The sequence below is a fragment of the Garra rufa genome, chromosome 1, assembly GCF_049309525.1.
Source record: "Garra rufa chromosome 1, GarRuf1.0, whole genome shotgun sequence".
In the NCBI taxonomy this organism is placed as follows: domain Eukaryota; kingdom Metazoa; phylum Chordata; class Actinopteri; order Cypriniformes; family Cyprinidae; genus Garra; species Garra rufa.
This window is the reverse complement of record NC_133361.1, coordinates 30,894,954-30,922,023: the sequence shown is the minus strand read 5'-3', so window position 1 is coordinate 30,922,023 and position 27,070 is coordinate 30,894,954. Positions and strand designations below refer to the sequence as shown.

Below are 27,070 nucleotides of genomic sequence, written 5' to 3'. Positions count from 1 at the left end.
GAAATCCTGCTGCCGGTGCGAATGCAACCAGGTAAACGGTCCGAGGGGAAAATTAGTTCTCTAGGAACCACCATGCTGGCTAGTTCCTAGAACTACGTTCCTATAACAATACGGTGCGAAAGCCCCTCCAGTGACAGCTTTTGCACCTTTTTTTTTTTTTTTTGAGAGTGAACCTATTACCAAGAGCAGACAACACTCTAAATACTAGTCATGAGTTACAGCTTTATAGGGTTATAATATTTGGCACAGAGGGCTGCCCCAGACTTTCCTTGTGAATGCTCTGAAATGATAAACGGTAAGTCTGTATTTTAGGCTACTGATAGACTTGTAATGTTTTTTCAATTTTTTCGTTTGCCACAATAAAATCTAGGGTAGCCTATTTGCATCGCTATGTATATTGCTCATTTTCAGATGCCACGATTTTTCCATTATCTACGCCAAACTACTTTAGTCGTTACCTTCAGCAAGTATAAAAGCCAAAAACCATACATTTTAGGCAATTTGAACATTTTAGGCTTTTTTTGACATCTTTTGGAAAGAAGATGAGTGGTCACCCTAAAATAAAATGTCTGAAATTATGTCATCGTGTCACATACTTACTCATCTTGTTGTTTCAAATTATTTGACAGCATTGAAAATATTAAATCTTTTTTTTTTTTTTTGTGAATATTTTGTAAAGAGTATTTAAGTGGTGAAAATATATATACAGTAAAGGCAGAGGACTCCAAAGAAATGTTATCATAAGGATCGTGACAGTATGGGTGCACCCTTTCCTTTATTTCACAGTACTTTGTCTGAAAGCAGGTAACATAGTTTTAAGAAATACAAAATAACACTCATTGTGCTCTTGTTTGTATCTGATGCTCTCCGTTCACAGATTCCCCAACATTTCTAAGTTGAATGAGATACAGGAGTGCTACACTATGCAATATAAAAACATGTAGGTTACTTGCTAGATTACCTAGAAACCTGACAGCTGTTGAAATCTACTGAAATGTATTGTCTTTTTAAAAAAATGACAACAGATGAAGACTTTTTCAAAAACATCAACACTTAAAGAAAAAAAGAAAAATACAGTTATACAGATATTTCCAGAAGTTTAAGGCGGTTGAAATAAAAAAAAGAAATCGGACAACCCAGTTACTTCCTGCATTTCTCTAAATAGCTGATGTACAAATCCAGTGGCAACAGTTCGGCTGGGTAATTTAGTCTTTCGTATTCATGTCTCACCTTTCAGATCAGCAGTGATCATCGCAGGGTCCGTGCAGTGGCATTCAACATTTACAAAAGCTTTTTTACCCGCCAAACAGTAGAAAAGCCTAAAACAATACCCTTAGGTTTATAAACATTTTTTTCTGATTGATTAAATATTGTTGACAGATATGCCAAATGCATAAAACTGAAAAGAAGTATGAATATCAAAACTCAGCATACAGCATGAAAAATGGGGATCATATGGTTGTAAAAAACAACGACAACAAAAATTGCAAAGAACCTGCAGCTGAAAAGGCTGCTTCATGTATGTAATACATTCATCCATAGGGCTGTTGGCTCGAGATTGGTGGAAACATCTGCAGAAAAATGTGTGATGAGCTGCCACCCAAGCACTTTGGTTCACGATCAGATAACCCCTCACTACTATTAGGCATCGTAAGGTCAAAGCAGAAGTGTATGTTTTGTGGAGAGCTTTAGTGGTAAACAAATCAGACGTAACTACTAAATGTGTATCAAAATGCTCTACTTTTCCATATTTCATGTTTCGTTTTCTTACACTTTGACACTGCAACCATGTATGCAGATGTTTCCTCTACACCATCCCAACCAAACCGATCCACTTTGTGGTTATGATACACAAATGTAACATCATATCAGCCTTTGTGTACTATTGTGCGGTCTGATCAGTGGCATGGATTAAAAAGAAAAGAAAAGAAAATTGGCAAAGCAGGGTAGCGTAAACTGTGGCCTAAAGGAAAATATGCCATTTCATTGACCAGTGCAATGTTTATCCATCAGGACGGTAAACATTCATTTAAGGACAGATAATATCACAGGAGCTAACTCCGAAATCCATGGTCTAAACCTGAATCATACACATTATAGATTTTTTTCTCCATTTTTTTAACAGCAAACGTTGCAAATATAGAAACAGTATCTGTACATAGTTCATTTGTATTTAGAACAAACTCAAATGTTGGGAGAAAAACGGTCCATAAATTACAGTGGTCCTGCAGAAGAAATACTAAGATTTCAGAAGATGTCTGTCACTGTTGGATTCTTTTTAGTCTCACAGTACACAACAGCAAATCCACTGTCACAGGACTTGGCCATGCGGTAATCAAAAACTAAAAATCCATTTCAACATATATATATTTTATATTTGCAATATATTCTCCTCTTGTTGCTTTAAGTAACATCTTTTAATTTTGGTACACAAACCGTTTTCCCTAAGTTGAAATTCACTAAAGTGTAATATTTATCCATTAGAATGTGATTTCACTAGATTAAGGATTCGTTCTGGTCCTGTTCATTGTGGTCCATCGAAAATGAAAAAGACACTGACAAACACTTGAGTAGATTAAGATTTATGTTGGGCTGACACTCCCTTCCAGTAATCTAGAATGTCGTGCAGGTCTTCATCCTTAGCAAACTGCACTTTTTTCCTCAGAGCGTGGCCCGCAGCCATGTACTCCTCATCTTTGTGTCGCTTGCGATGGAGTTTAAAGCGCTCCCAGATGCTGTGCGACGGTTTGCAGTAGTACTCGGGACTAGACGAGTAACTGAGATTGTGGTACTGGGGAGAGAGCTGCGAGTACGCCAAGTCTCTGGCACGCGGCCGCGTCAGGGGCTCCAAAATGGAGGTTTTCCGACTATCCGGTTCTTCCAACTCTTCAATCTGGTGGGCGTCGGGGTACGAGTGCCGATGCTCACTATACTGACGGATCTTCTCTGCCTCCGCCCTCAGTATCGCAGCTGCGGGCGTGATGGTGAGGATAGTCTCCCCTGTGGGTGAAGTCTTCTCTATGTACTTCGACTCTGACTTGTACGACGCCTCTGAACGGTAAGGCCTTGGACTCCGCATTGGACCACCAGTGGCTGTACTCGGACGCTTCGGAGAGGCGTCTGATGCATGATGTCTTTGTAAAGAGTGGTGGTAGCTGTCCTTGTAGACAGGTGACAGGAAGCCGGACTTGCTCTGAGGCTGCTCTGATATCAGTACCAACTGAGGTTCAGCCGTTGACACAGCACCAGATTTTACCCCTTGGAAGGAGGTGGACTCTGATTTCAGAGCGTCTATACAATTGTTAATGATCTGGTTGACCTTGTCCACCTCCTTCGCGATTGTGGAGATCTCGGCGACTGAGCCTTGGCTGTTGCCTGGCATGGACATCTCACATTCCCTTCGATCTGGGTGCTCCCCTGTTCTCACTTCCATGTAATTCCCTTTGGCCATTTTCGGAGTGTCACTGATGTCTTGCAGTTTGTATTGCTCCATTTCACTACCGGAAGGTAGATAGGGCATGCGGGTCATGCTGTCCCCAGCCATCATTTGCTTTTGAGTCATCCTGGATATTGTCCCACCCTCTAACTCACCGCCGTATTTAAGCTCAATTATGTTCTTCTTTAAGCTGCCTGCCTTTTTGTGCTTTTCATCTTGTTGTCTCTTTTTTCGCAAGCAGTAATACACAATCCCTAAGACAATTACCATACTGAAAAGACACCCTAGGATGGTCATTATGTAGTGAGTGGCAGTTGGATTACTAGCTACTCGCTCTTTCCCATTCCTATGCCCGGTGGATAGTGTCAGACAAGTATGATTGAAGCGCAACGAGTTTCTTATGGAAGCCACACAGTAGGTGTAATCGGTGTGGGGTTTCAGGTTTTTCAGTTCAATGTCCTCCTTCTGCCGCTTCAGATTCTGTATGTCCGTGAAGAAGCTGTTGTTGTACAGAACAAGAATGTACATCTTCTTGTAGGGGTAAGGGATCTGAACAGTGATTACTGCGTTCGTGTGAGACACTTGCTTGAGTTTCATGATTGGTTTCACATCTAAGTCTATGTAGGTGGGAGTGATGCTGATTTCCTCTGGCTCAGTCCCTGAGGGACAGTCTTCCAGCCCACAAGGTGTCGAGTCTGGAGGGTAAGTGGTGGTCTCTGTAGGCACAGGGATGTACGGAGTCACATAGTCCTCCGTGCACACAGTGGACAGCATATGCAGAGCATTCCGGTATGTGGGATTGTTCGGATTCTGGCTTAGGAGACTGTAGCCTGAGACTCCTGCCGGAGAATCGCACACCATCCGTTCACTTGTCCTGTTGGGAAACACCGAGAGCCACTTGACGAACCCCAAGAGCTCACAGGAGCAGTTGAAAGGGTTGGTGTAGAGTTCACAGGTGGTCAGCTTAGTCAGAAGGCTGAAGGTGGACCCGTCCAGCACCTGGATGCGGTTCATGGAAAGGTCAATGTTTTCTATGTTTGGGCACTCCCAGAAGGCATTGGGTGTCACAGTCTCAATCAGGTTGGCCTGGAGGTAGAGGTACTGCAGCTTTCCCAAACCCCTGAGAATCCCTTCGGTTAAGTTACGCAACTTATTGAAACCCAACTGGAGAACCTGCAAGTTGAACTGGGCTGAAAAGGCCCCGTCCTCTATGTAATTAATCTCATTCTTGGTCAGATTCAGGTATGTGAGGTTGGTAAAGCGGCTAAGGGCAGAGTAGTGGATGCTCTTGATCTTGTTCTCGTTCAATCGAAGGTCCACTATGGTGCTGTTGATATGCTGAGGGATGGCCTCATAGGGTGGCTGGTTTTGGCTGCAAATGGCCAGCCATACAAAGCCCTTTTCACCCTCTATGAGCCAGCAATCCCCCCTCACCCCACCTATGTGAGTCAGATAGATTATGGCCACAGACCAGAAGAAGGCACTCTTCACCATGCCTCCATTACTAGCTCCTGATGCCCGCCTGGAAGCCATGAGCGACGCCAGTTGGTAGCAGCTTGGGGTACCACTTGAGTTCGAACTAGGCTGGATGGAGCCTCACAGTATTTGAGCAGGGTAATAAACCCTTTCCCTTTAGCCAAGGGACAAAATGTCCAGTCTCTGGTCCAGAGAATTATTTCACATGAGTTGAGGGTTTCTGCACTGATATGTCAGCCCCTTATTAAACCCGCTGACCATAGCTTATGCATTTACAGGTTAAGTCTCCAATGGAGAAGTTTTAACACTAGTGGAGTGCTAGAGCTGGGTCTTAGTGTTTCACCAATTCAAAATGGCCTGTGCTTATTTCCCCAGGGTATAGCATTGTTGATGGCTTTCATCCTCTTGTCTTTTCTTCTCTTCCACCATTTTAGTCTCATTTATAGGCCCAGAGGTGCACCCTGGAAACGAGAAGAGAAAAAGGAAACAATGAGTGACGCTCACAAAGTCTTTAAATTAGAAAAGCAATATTCGAAATACAGTTCAACATGCGACAGCTGTGATGACATGTTTCATACCATACAAGAGGTCTGCTATGTATGCGTGCGAGCTCAAAGGAATAATTCATAACATTTCATTGTATTTATTTCCCTGACGTCTTACTCATATGTCTGTGGACCTGTGGAAGGTAAAGGAATAACTTTGTTAGCTGACCATCAATTTATTTTGCACACAATTTTCCTTCCCTTCAGTTCCAGTGACATATTGCTATTATCGGAAACCATTGGCCAATTTCCACCTGACAGATAAAAGAAAGCAAAAGTGTCCCTGTTCTCCCTCCATTAACTCTGAGACCATCAAAATGAGCACAACTAATACTTGGGGGACGAAACAGATCAATTTCACTTTTGTCCTTTAAAATGTTCAAGTGAAAACAACCAGTGGCTCTTGAGACCAGTTTATCAAATTCAAATGCATCCATATTGCATAGCTTGAAAGAACTGCATCTAATCTTATCTACTCCCCACTTAATCAATTACTAAACACAAAACAATTTCATCATAAAAATGAACTACAGCTGAGAGAAATTCTATACTACACAAGCTGTTTTGCCACCAAAGGTTCATGCAAGCTTTTTCTTGATACTCATTTATTTTTAAATGAAATACTCCGCTATGAAGCACAAGAAAAATCACATGGGAATATTATTTCGGTGAAAGACACTGCCCACACAGAGAGAAGGTACATTCCCTGGGGTGGCAGAGACAAGAGGGAGATTCAGTTCACAGTCATCCCTGGCAGGCTTTGAAACCACATCGAGACAGCTCTAAGCAATGTTGGCTGTATTGCAAATCATTTTGTGAGTTAAGAGAGGATGGGAACTGGTTTGAAAGCAAAGGTCTTTCTTTCCACTGCACTCCTTCGTCTAACCATAGGCATAAAGGCATGTGTGTGTTTGTATTTTGCAATAAACTGAGTGCTATGAATTATCCTTATTATTTCAGCTTTACTACTACAGTAAAGGAATATATTGTCCAGTAACTAAAGACTGCTTTGTCCTCACCGCAAAGTCAAGTAATGCACAGGTTACCTACATTAAACATCTAATATGAATAAAACTACGCTATATTACATCCATAGACTGTTAGAAAAGAACACAACAATGGGAGCACAAAATGAAAGTCATTCATTATTGGACTGTGTCTCCTTGAAGCTGGTGAAAGCTCCTAAAAGCCTCTTCACTAGATGGAGGAATTATGAGTAAAGACTTGCACAATATTGAATTCTTTACAGTGATTTCCACTGCACTAAAAACTCATTCTAATCGCCCTGTCTGATTGACCCACTGTAAGCCGTAACTTCGGCTGCTGCTTGCCCTGTGAAAGCCACGATGACTGGCAGAGAGGGAGCACGCTGATTTTTGAAGTAAATTATGCAAGGAGGGCTTTCGCTGAAGAGGAAAGAAGCATTTCTCAAGTGCATAGATGGACATGGTTCATAAAGCTCTCTATGGAAGGCAGTGGATCAAAGATGGGATTTTACCAGGCTTTGCCTGGGTTTCTCCAAAGTGATGTGTAAGATCACAGTATGGTGTAAACTACAAATGACATGCATCTTATTGAATCTATTTTAATCATTGTCACTCAACTGAATTCTGAGCATTTAGAGCAGGGATCCTCAAATCTGGCATAAAAGATCCACTTTCCTGCAGAGTTTAGCTCTAACCTTAATCAAACACACATGCTAAGGTGTTGGAGCTAAATTCTGCAGCAAATTGGCCCTCCAGGGCAAGATTTGATGAACCCTGATTTAGAGGAATCTAAAAGTCTGAGTAAACAATGAAAATGATATGGTGCTGTGAGTATTTAAAACATACTGTTGCTGCACAAATAGCATATATAATAACCTTTAGCAGATCTATACAGGTGGAGCTGGGGATGTGGAGGGTTTCAGAGAAACTTTAAAAGCGTGCTGCGAAATGCTCTAGTGAATACTAACCAGCCATTTAAATGTAAAGCAGCAAGCTCATTGGCTGCGTATGCAACATTAACCAACCAGCTTATGCCAAGTAATTTAACACTGTGAATATCATCAGTTTGCATTAACCTGCTGAGTTGTGCTGATAATATATGTAATTATTATTTGTATTAATTTATTTTTAAAATTTGTTTTTATTTTATAGATTTTCTTTTCCTCAAATATAGAAAGCAAAATAAAAGCATTCATGGTCTCCGACTTTTACAGCACCCTGAATCGATGACAAACATCATAAATCATATTTTCCCACATATTGTTGTTGTTCACAGGAGTTGATAATATCATCACAGTGGCTAGTGAGCAACATGCAAGAGTTGGACAAAGAAGCAGGCGATATGGTTATTTTTAGAAATACGTGTGTACACATGACAAGTCGCCCACATTTCCCCCTTGAGTCTTCAACCTTGCAAGATTCTCGGTGTCTGTCACTGAAAAATTACATTCATGACAAACTATGAAACACTGAAGTGATTTGTTTTGATAGATATTACCAGTTTCATCAAACAGAGGAAGACATTTTTTATAATCTGCATGCAGAAATGAGGAAAAATGTTTTGTACATAAACTCCATAATAATATGTTTTTTAGACCATTGCAGCAATTTAAATGCAAATCTTGGCAGTCAAAAAAAAAAAAATACTGCTGTGGATATAGTCAATGACATGCAAATACAACAAATAATATATTGAATTTCAAAGCCACTGTTTAATCAACAGTTCACTTTTCTGTCAGGAAAATACAATGTCTTAAACTTTTCTTATGAAATATTAACATTGGCGGTTAATTAATCAGCAAGTATATGATGCAAGTAATTTTATTTAATTTTCTTTTGTTTAATTTTATTGGTAGTCAGCCCTAATTTGAATTTATGTCTGTGAACAGAAGCCAACATAATCATATCCTATTTCTCTTAACTGCCATTTTCCTGCCACTAAACTGCCACACTGTAATTAAATTAGCCTCCTCATGTGGTTAAAATTCAAAATTCTAGAATACGCCAGTGCAGAAATTTTTCCATTACAAAGAGATTTGTGGATATGTTTTCCTGGTGTTTGCATTTTTAGGTGTGTGAAAGGCAACCAGGCCACTGTAAAATAATATATTAAGTCAGTAGGGTGATGTAATTGGAAATTCTCAAAAAAAAAACATAAGCCTTTCCCCTAGAGAGCTCCTATTATTTGCTGAAGCTCAGCACTTCTACTCCGAGGTGGAGAAGAAAAGTTTCTTCACGAGTACCATGCACTCGCCTCGCCTGCTCACGGCCCATATTTTTTACTGGCGACTGATAGGACAGTGACAGGATATGCAGGTGACGGGCTGATAGACAGCTTCATCATGCCACACTGCTTTTTAGATGGTTTAATTCTCGGCCTATGCTGCTTTCAGCTGGCCTGTGCAAACAGATATCCAGCTGTCCAGAATGGCAGCTGCTGACACGAGAGCCCTCGGTGTCACGGACAGGTGCAGAGCAGGAACCTCGGCAGGTGGATATATTCTATGGCGGTTGGAGATCAGAATGACAGCTCAAGGTAATAGAGGCTACAGCACCGATCAATCGGATCCATCAACGACACTTAAAGGTCAGAGGTCATCTTCTTAGTCAGATGACATTTCTCTGTCTTTTTTTTTAGACCTGTGAGCTGGTGTTTATGTTAATAAGATTGAAGTCAGACATTGAGAAGATTAGCCACGTTTAATGACTAACTTTTAGCATAGGAAGTTTGGTTCTGTATTTTTAAAAACAAAAAAGAGGGTTGTCTTTTTTTATTATTAAATGAACCTTTGTACTTAGTTTCCAGACAAGCAGAAAAAATCTGTTTGCTCTGGTGTGTCAGACTCAAATCTGTTTAGATGTTTATAGTCTGAACAGCACAAAAACACTCATCACATGACTTCTACAAACCTGATACAAACAATTTCTTTATATTAAGAGCCGTTCGGGACACAATGCAAATCTAACACCATAGAAAGTGTGATATTGTCTGAAACACTGAACACATGATTATTGTGGCCTCAAAATTCAAATCTATAGAAATCTTGAGAAATTAAACTAATAATAATAAACAAATAAATCATGCTATCAGTCAAATTTATGATTTGATGAATTAATGAATCACAAAAAAGGAAAAAAAGGAACAATTACTAGGAACAAATGAAGATTCTAACCATTTTTAGTTTTTAGCACAGTGTCAAAGTAAGACCATTAATGAGAATAACTACATATTTGTACTCCAAACTTGCATTATAGAGAGGTTCAAACTTGCGTTTAACGTTCCATAATGGCACTGGCGCTGGATTATTATGTATCTTATGTACTATTCATTTTCAAACATTGCCAATACGGGTATATTGCGACACCCCTAATTAACATTAAAACGATGTTTCATTATTTACATATCACGATTATCATCAATTCTGGTATATTGTGACACCCCAAATTAACACAATATCAATATTTTATCATTTAAATATCATGATTATGGTCAATACCAGGATATTGCGGCACCACTAATTAACATAATAACGATATTTCATTATTTAAATATCACGATTATCATTGATACCGTGTGTTGCGACACCCCTAATTAATACAATATTGATATTTCATCATGTTAATATCACGATTATCATTGATACCGGTGTGTTTTGACACCCCTAATTAATACAATATTGATATTTCATCATGTTAATATCACGATTATCATTGATACCAGTGTCTTTTGACACCCCTAATTAACACAATATTGATATTTCATCATTTTGATATCACGATTATCATCAATACTGGTATGTTGCTACACTCCTAATAAACACGATAATGATTTTTCATTATTTAAATACCAGGATTATCATTTTATACCGGTGTGTTGCAGCACCCCTAATTAATACAATAATGATAATGGGGGCAGCCGTGGCCTAATGGTTAGAGAGTCGGACTTGTAACCCAAAGGTTGCAGGTTCGAGTCTCAGGTCCGGCAGGGATTGTAGGTGGGGGGAGTGAATGTACAGTCATGGCCAAAAGTTTTGAGAATTACATAAATATTGGAAATTGGAAAAGTTGCTGCTTAAGTTTTTATAATAGCAATTTGCATATACTCCAGAATGTTATGAAGAGTGATCAGATGAATTGCATAGTTCTTCTTTGCCATGAAAATTAACTTAATCCCCCAAAAAAATTTCCACTGCATTTCATTGCTGTCATTAAAGGACCTGCTGAGATCATTTCAGTAATCGTCTTGTTAACTCAGGTGAGAATGTTGACGAGCACAAGGCTGGAGATCATTATGTCAGGCTGATTGGGTTAGAATGGCAGACTTGACATGTTAAAAGGAGGGTGATGCTTGAAATCATTGTTCTTCCATTGTTAACCATGGTGACCTGCAAAGAAACGTGTGCAGCCATCATTGCGTTGCATAAAAATGGCTTCACAGGCAAGGATATTGTGGCTACTAAGATTGCACCTAAATCAACAATTTATAGGATCATCAAGAACTTCAAGGAAAGAGGTTCAATTCTTGTTAAGAAGGCTTCAGGGCATCCAAGAAAGTCCAGTAAGCGCCAGGATCGTCTCCTAAAGAGGATTCAGCTGCGGGATCGGAGTGCCACCAGTGCAGAGCTTGCTCAGGAATGGCAGCAGGCAGGTGTGAGCGCATCTGCACACACAGTGAGGCCAAGACTTTTGGAAGATGGCCTGGTGTCAAGAAGGGCAGCAAAGAAGCCACTTCTCTCCAAAAAAAAACATCAGGGACAGATTGATCTTCTGCAAAAAGTATGGCGAATGGACTGCTGAGGACTGGGGCAAAGTTATATTCTCTGATGAAGCCTCTTTCCGATTGTTTGGGGCATCTGGAAAAAGGCTTGGCCGGAGAAGAAAAGGTGAGCGCTACCATCAGTCCTGTGTCATGCCAACAGTAAAGCATCCTGAGACCATTCATGTGTGGGGTTGCTTCTCATCCAAGGGAGTGGGCTCACTCACAATTTTGCCCAAAAACACAGCCATGAATAAAGAATGGCACCAAAACACCCTCCAACAGCAACTTCTTCCAACAATCCTACAACAGTTTGGTGAAGAACAATGCATTTTCCAGCACGATGGAGCACAGTGCCATAAGGCAAAAGTGATAACTAAGTGGCTCGGGGACCAAAACGTTGAAATTTTGGGTCCATGGCCTGGAAACTCCCCAGATCTTAATCCCATTGAGAACTTGTGGTCAATCCTCAAGAGGCGGGTGGACAAACAAAAACCCACTAATTCTGACAAACTCCAAGAAGTGATTATGAAAGAATGGGTTGCTATCAGTCAGGATTTGGCCCAGAAGTTGATTGAGAGCATGCCCAGTCGAATTGCAGAGGTTCTGAAAAAGAAGGGCCAACACTGCAGATACTGACTCTTTGCATAAATGTCATGTAATTGTCAATAAAAGCCTTTGAAACGTATGAAGTGCTTGTAATTATATTTCAGTACATCACAGAAACAACTGAAACAAAGATCTAAAAGCAGTTTAGCAGCAAACTTTGCGAAAACTAATATTTGTGTCATTCTCAAAACTTTTGGCCACGACTGTACAGCACTCTCTTCACCCTCAATACCACGACTGAGGTGAGTCCCTTGAGCAAGGCACCGATCCCCCAACTGCTCCCCAGGCGCCGCAGCAATGGCTGCCCACTGCTCTGGGTGTGTTAGTGTTCACTACTGTGTGTGTGCACTTGGATGGGTTAAATGCAGAGCACAAATTCCTAGTATGGGTCACCATACTTGGCCTCACTTCACCTCCTCCTTTTTTTCCTCCTTTCCTTTCATAATTTTAATATCACGATTATCATCAATACTGGTATGTTGTGTCACTCCTAATAAACACAATAACAATATTTCACTATTTAAATATCACGATTATCATTAATACTGGTGTGTTGCAACACCCCTAATTAACAAGATAATGATATTTCATCATTTAAATATCACGATTATTGTCAATACCAGTATATTGCGGCACCCCTAATTACAGTTTTTCTCAATTGCTTAAACACATTTCTTGAAATTATGCCTCTTATTTGTGAAACTCTAAACACAAATCCACAACTCCTAGCTCAATTCCCCAAACTTCCTATATTGATGTCAAAATGAAGCTCTCCACTCAAAACAATTCAATCTTGCTGAAAAACCAAACTTTGCTCTCAGACATGACACACAAATCCTCAAAAACACACACACACACTACAACACAGTTTTCCACACTGATGAGATAAATTCAAAACAATACTACGAAAACAATACAAATAAAAATCTTTTCACATGATGAACACAACAAATCTATGCCTTTGCAAGTGTTTTATTCCTTAATTTAATGTACTGTAGAGTACAGTACAAAACAGCAAACAACAACAAAAATAATTATTCTGCTCAGCATCCAGTCTTTGGTCTGGGACAGGCCAAAGAACCTCTTCAGCATCACTAAATTAGCCCTGGCCAGGCAGCAGGGGTAATATCCTATTGCATGCCTGATCCAACCCTGGTATTCATCAACTAAAATATTTGAGACTGCTTGTCTTCTTGCCCTTGCCCTTCCTCTGTCTCTTCCACGTTGTCGTCGTCATAATCCTTCTTCTTCTCCTCTTCCACCTCCTACTCTTCCTCTTCACAATTACACATTATGTGGGATATTGATTGAAAAAACTGGACAGGATTCACAGTTACACTTGTACTAGTGGTCTGACAAAAAAATAAAATAAAAACACATTACAATGTCATTGTGAAACAGAAATGAAAAAGAAATATGGGCACAAAGGTGAAAATAAATTAGAAAATTAGAAAGTCCACTGTCAGAATTTGTAACTCCTGCATTGTCCTCTGTCTATATATGCATTCTAATTGAAGGTTCATGAGCTGTACCTTTGATCTGTTTCAGAGAACTGCTTTATCATTGGATGATCTATATTATCTTCATTAGTGAAAGTCAATATTCAATTGAATAATGGCAAATTTACAAAAAGTCTAATAGAGATGTGTAGAATATATGATTGACAGTTTATGACAACTAGATCAAAAATTTTGCATTTAGGTGATGACTTATACGATGAGCTAATGACTTGATGTTTTGAGGGGTAACACTATTGCACAGAGAAATACAGTATATAATACATTTTGAGCAACATGACAAAAGACTAGATGATGTGGATGTTGAACAAGTAGATGTGACAATTTCATTTCTGATCTGAGAAATGCACCAAAGTGACTGAGAAAAACTGTAAGCTGACTTTGGCTCTTTTATCTCCACCGAAGCTTCTGATTGGTGTGTGCTAAATTTTGACTCCTAGTGTTTCCACTTGGGTAATTGTGTGCTAATTGAGCTCAAACTTCGCAGACGTGAGTGAACAATACTGAATGCTTGTGCTTTCTAAATGACCACATGGTGTAAGCACTGAGAAATGTAGGGATTTGTGTGTAGAGTTTTGCAGTAACAGTTCACCAAATATAACTCATGTGTCAAAGCAGGGAATAGTGTTTATAGTTTAGGGAAATGGGTGTGCTTTTTCAAAAATGGCGTTATAGTTTTGAAATTTTAGTTCAAATGACTGGTTATAGTGTTTTAGCAATTGAGAAAAACTGTAACACAGATGGTGGATCAGCACCTAGAGATGACCTCCACAGCCTTGAATGTCAACTAGATGAGCTCCAGAGACGGATCATCAGTGAATACCTCATCACCTAGACGGCCATCAAGACCACCTGATGAGTCCTCTGAAATCTGACATTGGTACAAACTGCTGGTTTCGTCTGGCCAGAGGAGAACTGGCCCCCCGACTGAGCCTGGTTTCTCCCAAGGTTTTTTTTCTCCATTTCTGTCACCTGTGGAGTTTAGGATCCTTGCACTGTCGTTTCTGGCTTGCTTAGTTGGGGACACTTAACTTCCAGCGATATCGTATACTATTTGAACTGAACTGAGTTGGATGATGAAATCACTGATTTCACTGCCTTTAACTGAAAATTGATTGTTTACAATACTGCATTATTGACACACTGTTGTCCTGTTTAATACTGTGAAGTTGCTTTGACACAACCTGTATTGTTAAAAGCGCTATATAAATAAAGGTGACTTGACTTGACTAACACGATACGGAAATTTCATTATTTAAATATAACGATTATCGTCAATACTGGTATATCGCAATACCCCTAATTAACACAATAACAGTATTTCATTGTTTAAATATTACGATTATCATCAATGCTGGTATATTGCGACACCTCTAATTAACATAATAACGATATTTTGTTATTTAAATATCACGATTATCAATATATATAATATATATATATATATATATATATATAAAAAAAAAAAAAATATATATATATATATATATATATATATATTAGGGATGGCGAAAACGTACTCGGTTACTAACGTAACCTCGGTTCTCTCTAGAGAGGGAACGAGTACTGCGTAAGAAGTATCTTACGCTAGGGGAAAATCCTTTTCTGCGAGATATTGAAGCCAAAAATTATCCTTAATTTTGAAATAATGTAAAGCGCGTTGCAGCAGCATACAGACATAGGCGAAACAGCTTGCGCGCCTATTGGCTGCTCTGCGGCAACTGCAGCAGCCTATTAGAGCGAGGCCTGACGCGACGCCAGATCCAATGGGGGCATTTCGCGCCCTTTGCGTCGCTTCGCGCCCTTTTCGTAGCTTCCCGCCTAAAAGGGCGTGGTCTAGACCTATAAATATCGCTCATAGGCAGCTATTATCTGGTTTTTCATCATCAAAGCAACCAGAGCGTGCGCATGCACGGCAAGATACGCAGTACTCGTTCCCTCTCTAGAGAGAACCGAGGTTACGTTAGTAACCGAGTACGTTCTCTTACAAGAGGGAACGAGTACTGCGTAAGAAGTATCTTACGCTAGGGGACCCAGTGTAAAACGCCGTGCATGCTGAGATCTGACACCAAAGACCCAAGGGCGAAAGCCCGGGGTTCATACAGTTCATAATCACCTATGGAACTCACAGGGAGTCCGGGGAAGAGGGAGGGGCAATGCCGCACTCTTCCACATAGTGCAGCGTCACTCAGACGCTAAGTAAACGTACATACAGGGCGGGGTTACGGCCTGAGCTGACGTAAGAATAAGGGTCTTCACACAGTTTGCTCAGACACATCTTGTGCTATCACTTTCACTGTCGACCCTAGAGCTGTGCTCAGTAGACGCAGCATTCCGAGCTGATAACATCAGGTCAGACAACACTGAACATCTAGACTGACAGCAATCTGGCCTGTAAGGCGGGAACCTCCAGGTTGTAAAACCTTATAAATGTAGACGGAGAGGCCCAGCCCGCCGCCGTACAAATATCTTGCAAGGCAATCCCACTTGACCACGCCCACGATGAGGCCACGCCCCTCGTGGAATGTGCTCTGACACCTAGCGGGCACTGCATGCCCTTGGAAGCATATGCCAACGCAATAGCATCAACTATCCATCTGGATAAGCTCTGTTTCGACGCGGCCAGTCCCTTGGGACGCCCGTAAAACGAAACAAAAAGCTGCTCTGTCTGTCTAAAAGCAGACGAGCGAGACACGTAAGCTCGTAATGCCCTGACTGGGCATAGGAGGCTCGCGTCCGTTTCCTCATCATTGACCGGTAGGGCTGACAGCGCGATGACCTGTGCCCTAAACGGTGTGTTGAGTGATTTTGGAACGTAACCATGTTTGTGTTTGAGTATGACTTTAGAGTCATTAGGTCCAAATTCCATGCACGTCGCGCTCACAGAGAGTGCGTGCAAATCCCCTATGCGCTTCACTGAAGCGAGAGCCAGCAGAAACACGGTCTTAAGAGACAGGTATTTCAAATCAATAGTCTGCAGAGGCTCGAATGGTCCACCTTTCATGGCCTCTAGTACCACAGAAAGGTCCCATACGGGGACTGTGGGAGGTCTGGGGGGATTTAGTCTTCTAGCTCCCCTCAGGAAGCGAATAACTAAATCGTTCCTTCCTATTGACTGACCTAGCGTTGTGCTCGAGAACGCTGTTATGGCCGCCACATAGACTTTGAGCGTGGACGGGGTTCTGCCCTTGTCCAGCAGCTCTTGTAGAAAGGAAAGCACCTCCATCACACCACAGTTAGTGGGTGACGAGCCGCGAGCTGCGCACCAGCCCGAAAACACTGACCATTTTGAGGAATAGAGCCGTCTCGTAGACGGGGCTCTAGCCTGCGTGATCGTGTTTAATAGTCCTTTAGGGAGTTCATCATATATTCGCTGGTGGCCCAGACATGAAGGGACCACAGCTCTGGGTGAGGATGCCAAATCGAGCCGCTGGCCTGAGAGAGAAGGACTCTCCTCACTGGTATCGGCCACGGGACAGTGCTCGTCAGCTGCATCAGCGCTGGGAACCAGGGCTGGTTTTCCCAAAACGGCGTTATCAGCAGTATTGAACATCCTTTTTCGCTGACCCTCTCTATCACCTGAGGTAGGAGAGAGACGGGGGGAAAAGCATAGAGATGACGGCGGGGCCATTCGTGGGCCAGCGCGTCTCTGCTTTTTGAGTAAAATTCCAGACAGTGAGCGTTGTTCGGAGACGCAAACAGGTCTACTTCCGCTCTGCCGAATTTCTTCCACAGTAGTTGTACTGTCTGTGGGTGTAGAGACCATTCGCCTGCTGGAACATTGTTCCTGGACAGTCTGTCTGGCCCTATGTTTAGAAGCCCCGGCACATGCGCTGCTTTCAGCGAGCGCAGGTTGCGCTGAGCCCATACCAGGCGGCGTTCTGCAAGTCTGTATAGGTTTTTGGACCTGAGACCGCCCTGGCGATTTATATAGGAAACCACTGACATGTTGTCCGAGCGGACTAATACATGGTTTCCTTTTATTTGGGGACAGAAGCGCATTAGCGCGTTCTGTACTGCCAACATTTCGAGGCAGTTGATATGCAGGAGCTTTTCCCGTTCTGACCACTGGCCAAAAGACGGTCTGCCCTCGAGCAGAGCCCCCCATCCCGAGGTGGACGCGTCCGTAGACACCACTTTTATTCTCGAGGAAGTCCCCAGGCTTACACCTAACTGGTACCAGTCGATTGCTCTCCACGGATTCAGGGCTGTGACACATTACTGATTGACCGTGATACGAAGCCGACCGGGCGCCCACGCTTGACGCGGGACGCGCGCTTTCAGCCAGAACTGCAGTGGGCGCATACATAGCAGACCCAGCTGCAGAACTGATGACGCTGAGGCCATGAGACCCAGCATTTTCTGAAATTTTTTGAGCGGGACAGACGCGCCGCAGCGGAACGAGCCCGCTGTGCGCTGAATGTCTGCTGCGCGCTGTGGTGACAGCCGCGCTATCATTGACAGCGAGTCCAATTCTGTGCCCAGGAAGGAAGTTTTCTGACTGGGGGATAGTGAGCTCTTCGCCCAATTGACTCTGAGACCCAAATTCTCGAGGTGATCGAGTAACATGGTCGTATGCTGTACAAGCACTGAGCGAGACTGCGCTAGAATCAGCCAATCGTCCAAATAGTTCAGTATGCGCACGCCTTTCAGTCTGAGAGGAACGAGCGCTGAGTCCATGCACTTCGTAATGTACGGGGTGCCTGGGACAAACCGAACGGCAGGACTGTGTACTGATATGCCTGGCCCTCGAAGGCGAGTCTCAAAAATCGCCTGTGACGTGACGCTATCTGTATTTGAAAATACGCGTCTTTCAGATCCACTGACACGAACCAGTCTCCTTGGCGAACTTGCGCGAGGATTTTTTCTGGTCGTGAGCATCCTGAAACCGACGCTTCACCAACGCTTTGTTCAGTTGCCTTAGATCTAATATGGGTCTGTGACCCCCGTCTTTTTTCGGTACCAGGAAATATCTGCTGTACAGCCTCCCTTCGCTTTGAGCTTGAGAAAGGGGCTCTATGACCCCTTTGCTCAATAGTTTCGCCACTTCGGCTCGAAGCAGGTGTGCTGCTTCTGTCTGCATTGTGGTCTCGACGCGCGCTGTATAGCGGCGCGGACGTCGGTGAAACTGTAGCGAATAGCCTCCTTTTATAATGTCCAGCACCCATTTCGAGACCCCTGGAAGCTTTTCCAATGCGTTTGCATGAATAGCTAGAGGCTGAATACGAAGCGCGCTCCGTTCTTTCATTAACGGAGTGGTTTCGGTATGCTGTGGCACCAGAGACGTGCTCGTGACATTCGGGGCGTGGGGCACGCTGATAGCGGGAACTATTATGTCTGTGTGTGTATGTGGTTGTGTGGCAACAGGCACATTTAACACACTGCAAACACCGTTTCGCCTGCATACACGTTAGTTTCGTTTGTACAGAAACCTTTTGACGTGCATAATGTGATGTCTGTGGGCACTGTTAAGTGGACACGTTTACCACATGTGAAGCGCAATCGATCTGAGCCGATTTTATGTTCGCAGGGTCCTGTATGACAGGTTGTGCTTGTGTGTAGAAATGAGCACTGGAGGAGTGGGCATTTTTGACTACACGTGAAACACCATCGGCCGTGGCCGGGACTCCAGAAAATACACTCTATTGGGGGTTTATCTGGGTAGCCGTGAAAACAACCTTTGTGTGCAGGCAAGCGGGCGACAGAACCGGCTTGTTGGCTGCAGCAAACACTGGAACAGTCACATTTAACACACTCCAAACATCGTTCGCTTGCATGGAGCGAATGCACGCTGATTTCATGCAAAACGTGCTCGTGATATTTGAGGCATGGGGCACGCTGATAGCGGGAACTATTATGTCTGTGTGTGGATGTGGCTGTGGGGCAGCGGGCACATTTAACACACTCCAAACAACGTTCGCCTGCGTAGAGCGAATGCACTTTTGGTTTCGTTTTCACAGAAACCGTTTGACGTGCATAATGTGGTGTCTGTGGCCACTGTGAAGCGGGCATATTTACCACGTGTGAAGCGCAATCGATCTGAGTCGATTTTTATGTGCGCTGTGCTTGTGTGTAGAGATGAGCACTGCTAGTGGGCATTCTTACACGTGAAAACACCATCGGCCGTGGCCGGTTGTGAAGCGCAATCGATCTGTGTCGATTTTATGTGCGCTGTGCTTGTGTGTAGAGATGAGCACTGCTAGTGGGCATTCTTACACGTGAAACACCATCGGCCGTGGCCGGTTGTGAAGCGCAATCGATCTGTGTCGATTTTAAGTGCGCTGTGCTTGTGTGTAGAGATGAGCACTGCAGTGGGCATTCTTACACGTGAAACACCATCGGCCGTGGCCGGTTGTGAAGCGCAATCGATCTGTGTCGATTTTATGTGCGCTGTGCTTGTGTGTAACGTTAGAGATGAGCACTGGTTAGTGGGCATTCTTACGACACATGAAACACCATCGGCCGTGGCCGGGACACCAGACAATACACTTTATTGGGGGTTTATCTGTGTAGCCGTGGGAACGACTTTTGTGTGCAGGCAAACGGGCGACGGAGCCGGTTTGTTGGCTGCAGAAAACACTGGAACAGTCACATTTCCTGGAACTGGACGAGCGAATAACTTTGGTGGGGGTCCGGCAACAGCGGGACTCATACACCGTCGTTTTCCCAGTTGTGCTAGGACGATTTCGGAGGCTCAGGTTTCAACTCAATCCTGGGCCGCGGGCCGCGTCTGGCGGGGCGGCGGCCAGACGAGAAAAACGTCAGAAAAGCGTTAACCACGGGTGCCTCTCAGCAACGGTGAGAGACCATGTTACGCAGCGCTGACGCGGCTAGGCGGCGGCGAAAGCGCGGCGAAGCAGGTTTGACGTCTGACGGCAAGCTTTAGAGGGGAGGGCCGACTTAGCACGCCGTCCAGCGGAGGGCAGACATAAGTGGGCTGCTATCGCCTCTTCTGACCAGCATGCGCGTTCCTGCTTTGGCGGGAAACGGAAATCAGAATCAGAAACCTCTTCCTCCTTCATGGCCCCCCTCGTCAGCGGCGTCGATGGAAGCGGTGGCAGACAGCGGCCGCTTTACGTCCGGAACAGAGGCTGACGAGGTCGATGAAGCAGGCGGGCGAACCGGCGAGCTTTGTCGGCTGGGGGAAGTGTCCGGGGCCCGCTGGGCACGGCGCTTTTTACGGCGCTACACCGCGGCGGGCGGGGGAGCAGTCTCAGTGAAGAAGGCAAGGCAAGTCCTCAGAGTCACCATTGGCATCTGCACGAGCCGTATGAAGGCATCTTTAAAAAGACGCTTTGCTCTTTTTAGAGAAACAGTGTGTATCGCAGCGGCGACACACACTGTAGATTATAAAGGATATAGGCGCCGGAAAGCGCAGCAGGAATGCACGGAAGGCGGCGTGGCCAGCAGCTTCAGTGGCTCGTCCCGCTGAGATGCTTGCAGTCAAACGGCGGCTTCTTATCCGGCTCCAGCGATGCGTGTGCTTCGCTTGAAGGATGAAAAATCAGATAATAGCTGCCTATGAGCGATATTTATAGGTCTAGACCACGCCCTTTTAGGCGGGAAGCTACGAAAAGGGCGCAAAGCGACGCAAAGGGCGCGAAATGCCCCCATTGGATCTGGCGTCGCGTCAGGCCTCGCTCTAATAGGCTGCTGCAGTTGCCGCAGAGCAGCCAATAGGCGCGCAAGCTGTTTCGCCTATGTCTGTATGCTGCTGCAACGCGCTTTACATTATTTCAAAATTAAGGATAATTTTTGGCTTCAATATCTCGCAGAAAAGGATTTTCCCCTAGCGTAAGATACTTCTTACGCAGTACTCGTTCCCTCTTGTAAGAGAACTAAAAAATTTCTTGACCGACCACCGAGCCTCATTAGCCGGTTGAAACCGGTTAACCGATTAGTTTAATATGGTACGCTATTTGAAATAACAGCCATTTCGAGCCGCGCCTGCAATTTCGCAACTCTGTCGCATCTCTCTGCCCGCTCTGCCTCCCGCGCACACACACACACACACACACACACACACACACACACACACATGTTTGTTTTTGTGAATTGTGGGGACATTCCATAGACGTAATGGTTTTTATACTGTACAAACGATATTTGCTATCACCCTACACCTTCCCTACACCTAAACCTAGCCCTCACAGGAGACTGTGCATATCTTTACATTCTCAAAAAAACGTATTCTGTATGATTTATAAGCCTTTTGAAAAGTGGGGACATGGGCAATGTCCTCATAAGTCACCCTCTCCTTGTAGTACCTATGTCATACCCATGTTATTACACACATTTGTGTCCTGATATGTCACAAAAACATGCCCACACACACACACACACACACACACACACACACACACACACACACACACACACACACTGCCACTCACGTCACTTTTTTAAAATCCCCTTCAGCGCGAAACATGAGTCCCGCAAATGCGGCGCCGAAGAGCTTGTTGTATGTAATCGTAGGACAAATGGCTCCTTAGTTTCAAATGGTTTGGGTACAAGGTGATCGCTTTGAAAATAAAGGCGTTTGTCTAGGTTAGAAGCTCATTTGAAACATTGCCACGGCTCATTTAAGAAAATCACAGCTCCAAAGAGACGCCGCTTTAGTTGAAGTAGTGCTAACCATAATAAAGAAAGATGATGATCATCACCTTATCGGTTACCACTGAAATGTAGATGTAATGTATTTCCAAATCTAAGCCCATCTTATGTGGAATGTTGCCTAATAGACTGCAACATGATAAAACCAATGGATAAAACAGGCACCTTCCGAATGCGTAAAAGACGCACCGGCACTTTTTTTTTTAACCGACTACCGACAACTTTGACCGGTTAACGTTGATACGGTCAACCACCGGTCAAACGGTCATCGGTTAACATCCCTAATATATATATATATATATATATATATATATATATATATTATATACATATTTTAAATATATTTCTGTTTTTTTTTTCTAATATATTTTATTGCTGTGAGGGTAAAGCTGAATGCTTAGCAGCCATTACTCCAGTCTTCAAATGTCACATCATTTTTAAGAAACCATTGCTGATTTTCTGCTCAAGAAACATTTCTTAGTATTATATTATTCAGTTTTGTAAGGAATGTTTATTTGATATACAAATCTTTTGTAACTTTAAAAAGATTTGTCTGCACTTTTGATCTATTTAATGCATCCTTGCTGAATGAAAGTGTTCATTTCTTTAAAATAATAATATAATATCTTATTGACTTTTGAATGGTAGTGTAAATTACTTAAATCTGATGTAGGTAAACTGGATATTAGCAGCACTGTCATATTTTGTCACCTACACATTTCCAAAATTATATTGTTTATACAAAAGTTCAGATTTGAAAAACATAAAAAAATGTATGTGCAGTTGGATCGAAACCTTACTTCTGCCACTAACTTTTTGTTGGCTCTGTGTCAACTAGTTGTGGACCAGATGACTTCAGTTGTCCTTGTTCTATACATGGTAATAGCTAAAGGAAACATTCTGTCCGCAAACTCTCCAAGTGCAGCTGCAATACATTTATTTTGTATAGTAAACTGTAACAGCCAAATTTATTTTTGGAATTACATAAAAGTGATCCCAGAGGGCATTGCATTCACAAAGCACATAAACAAACTTGCGGGCATCTGAGACGGTCTGAGGTCATTTAGAGTCTTCACATACAAGCTTCAATTTGTGAACACTAATACAGTGGCACCCAGAAGCATATAGAAACTGTAAGCAAGTGATAAATGACTGTTTTTGCATTGTTAATGACAACACAAGCAACAAATGTGGCGATATCCACACTTTCATTTCTCACCCACGTCATCTCAGTTGCGTGGACACTTTCCACTCACACATTCTCTGTCAATGTAGAGCTTGTATAAACAGAAATGTATGTTGTACAGTATGTTAAGTCATTTACACAAAGTAAACAATGACCCAGTGACTACTAAAAAGTCATATAAGGTCTGAAGTGAAGTATAAATCTAAGAATTTTAAGAGGTTTTTTATATAATTTGTAGAGAGGTTTTATGATTTCTGAATCATAAAAGTCATAAAAATGTATTGCCTACAACAAACGTGTTTGAATAAATCCATGTTTGATCCATTTCAGAGAGTCACTGTGAGTAAAATCTTGATATCAGGACAGACTCACAGAGTAGCCAGTGTTAACAGTTGTTTTGTTTGAATCTGAATGAGGCCTGAGGGAGGGATTATCTGGGATTGTTATTCAGTGTCGGCTGGGTTTGCGTTTGGAATTAACAGCGGTTTACCAACAATGCACATTTCTATCCTAAACTCAAACATTATGCCAAGCATTACCGCCCCGCTTCCTGCAAATTTCTGCCCTCTCATCGGTCTGTTCTGCATGTTCATCCACACATATTAATGACTCTCGCACTGCATATGCCATTAGTGGCTGCTGGCAGGCAGGGTTACAGAAATTCACTTTGTTTTCAGGGGTGCCTGAGGAGGAGCACGGACAGCCATGTGTTGAGAGCGGCTTGGCATGAGCTATTGGATGGATGTGAAATTGGTTGGACTGAAAAACCTGTCTGGATGTGGCCAGAGCCTCTCACATCAGTAATGGTGCTATGCGGTGACATGACCATAGTTTGGGTTGGAACAGCATTTGATATGGATCCTGAGTCCCTCCGAACAGATGCTTCCTATACAAACAGGAAGGATGAGGGAACTGTGGCACAGAGACTGGAATTCACTTAATGGCATAGTTCACCCGAAAAAATGAAAACTCTCCCTTTTGACCTTCATATGCTGTTATTTTTTGTAACGGAGCACAGAGACATTTTTTTTAAAGAATCTTTACACAAATCATTGCCTTACATTCTCACATATTCCATAACCAAATGTGATTTGAATAAAGAATGAGATTCAAGAGGTGTGGCCAACAGAATTGCTTTAATTTCAAATGTTCTTAAAGGGCTAGTTCATCCAAATATGAAAATTCTGTCATTAATTTCGCACCCTAATGTTGTTCCAATCCTGTAAGACCTTTCATCTTCAGAACACAAATTAAGATATTTTTGATGAAATCTAAGAGCTTTCTGACCTGCATAGACAGCAACGCCACATTCAAGGCCCAGAATGGTAGTAAGAAGATCATTAAAATAGGGGTGGGCGGTACACCGGTATCATAGTTAACACCGGTGTGGCATTGCGCCACGACATGGATTTTCTAATACCGTCAATACCGTAATAAATCTATTATGTGCCTTGAACGGCTGCATTTACATCAACAATAGCTCATTCTAAATAATAAGGCACTAAAGTTTAATTTGCCTGCGACTGGTTGTCAATTGCATGCGCACATACAGTCAGTGCGTTCACACCAAACGTCAAGCGAGCATGCGCATCCGCGGGAGGTTTCCCCATCACTCGCGCGAATAACAACACGGCGCGATTGACATGGCGGAGATAAATACGATCGCTGCTTTGTTCCTGTTGTGCAAGTTCTAAATGCACCGAAAAGCCAAACGCCGAAGTGTCTAGGCTCACAGCAAAGTAATGTATCAGAGACATATCTCATACCTCATTCCTTCTATAAACAAAGTGTAGATAGTATAAGTAAGAGATTGATCGCAGTACAGAGAGTGTCGTTGATTATAATAGAGCTTTGTGATATCGCAAACTAAGATGAGGAACAGCTTTTAATATTTTTATTGGGAGTTTTTAAATGAGATATTAATTTAATACAGCTGTTAAATAAACGAGACGTTATTATTAAGTGACTTAGATTGTCTGAGAATAACACTATGCCCGATTTTGGTCTGTTTCGTAGTCAAAATTTATTCTGGAACAAGACACACTGCTGTGTTTAAATGAAGATGCGCCGTTCTCCAATCAAACACAGCGGTGTTTCCTTTATAAGTGAACATGCGTTTTAAACTAATCTAGTGAAATGATTCAATTTCCCATTCATAATGAGAGTCACTTGAATGAACCATGTGTTCTAACGAATCAAATGAACAATACGATTCAGTAAATAATTTCAGTGTCTTGCCGCCACCTGCTGACAGATCCTTTCAGTTATTGAAATCTTAAATACTTGTGGATTCCAAATTTTATTTTAAAAACACTAATCTCAACATGAATTTATAGATTTAATTGCACTCATGGCACCTCTGAGCCTCATTTTCATGGACGACACTATAAAAATTAAGACAGAAATCTTGCTGATCATTATTACTTGCTGAACTATTACTAGCACTACCTCATAGGGGTTTCAGTTCAATTAACAAATTGACTTGACTGGAGAAGCCACATCTCAGTGGCTCTTATTCATCAGCATTGAAGGGCCTGAGTTGGACCGTTTCAATGGCCAGAAGGTAGTTGAAGTGTTGCACTCACACACAGCAATGGCTTTGAGAGTATCGCTCTAGAACAGAGACAATATTTGTGATCTTCTTAACAAGACCAGGAACATAATACCGTGATATTATACCGGCACCGTTCAAAAGATGAAAAATACCGTGATATAAATTTTAGGTCATATCGCCCACCCCTACATTAAAATAGTTCATGTGACATCTGTGGTTCATAACTGTAATGTTATGAAGGTATGAGAATACTTTTTGTGCGCAAAGAAAACTAAAGAACTACTTCCTTCTGCCACAAATTCAAATCTAAATTTGACAATTTAACAGCTCACTGTAACCAATTTTTGTAATTTGAACAGTATTTTACTGTAATATCAACAGTAAGATACCGTAAAAGGTATATACAGTATTTTACTGTAAACTGCAGTGGATTATGGGAAAATATATGATCACTACTGTAATTATCCACTACTGTAAATCCGTTTACAGTAAACTACTGTAAATTTACAGTAGTGAACTTGCCCGTGAAAAATTGAGCAATGGCAAGGGAGATATTTTTTTTTCTCCTGTTGAGAGGAAGTGGCGGCAAAAGGACAAAAGAGAAATGTTGCACCAATAACTTGACAAAAAGGTTAGTATATTATTTCTGTTTTATGAAAAACTGAATAATTTTAAGATGTTTTCACTTATTAACAGCAAACTAACAATATTCATTGTGTTTTTCATGTCGGTAGCTTTTTTTTTTTCTGACTGACGGCCCGGGGCGCCGCCATAACGGTGAAAACATGGACTGGTGAGTAACTTAAGGTGACATATATTAGTCGAAATAAGCTTTAGTGAAACCAAGAAACGCGTTTGTATATTCTGCTGCCCTTTAATGCAAGTTAGCTCATCTGACGAGCCCTTACTCAAGCTTAACAGCGAACTGAGGTGAAATACTGAGGTAAAGTGCGTTAAGCAACACCACTGTTTCTGTGGAGATTTTAAATAGTATTTTCAAGCCCTTCTTTTGTTTGTTATTTTCAAGTTTCTGGTCTGGATATCGTCTGTAACGTCGGAGCGCGGAGGTGTATTTTGGATCTTCTTCTTGTGAATGACTGCCATAGTATCGACGATAACATGAACTGGTAAGCTAATAATGTCAGTAAGCCGAAGTTGACAAACTTAACGATAGTCACAGAGCAGCATAAATTTACTGCAAACTTTTTACAGTGCTCTGTTACTAATTCAAAAACGTCACTTTTGAACTAGTAACGAAGGAACGTTGATTTGCTTCTTTGAAAGCTTATTCTATTACTGTATTAAAAGCTCACTGTGTTATGTAGAGTATTATATGAGAGAGATGGACTGGGTGAGTGTGATTACCTGCATCTGATATAGCATTCATTCTTC

The 27,070-nt window shown here is 42.3% G+C and overlaps 1 protein-coding gene across 1 annotated transcript in view; it reads right to left on the bottom strand.

The window, feature by feature from the left end:
- Positions 1-747: 747 nt before the first annotated feature.
- elfn1a (extracellular leucine-rich repeat and fibronectin type III domain containing 1a) overlaps positions 748-27,070 on the bottom strand; it is a 147,320-nt gene continuing 120,997 nt past the window's right edge. Inside the window, exon 3 of the mRNA XM_073830486.1 lies at positions 748-5,373. Coding sequence (XP_073686587.1) covers positions 2,576-4,969 — 2,394 coding nt within the window. The 5' untranslated portion in view covers positions 4,970-5,373 and the 3' untranslated portion in view covers positions 748-2,575. The remainder of the gene's footprint in view (positions 5,374-27,070) is intronic.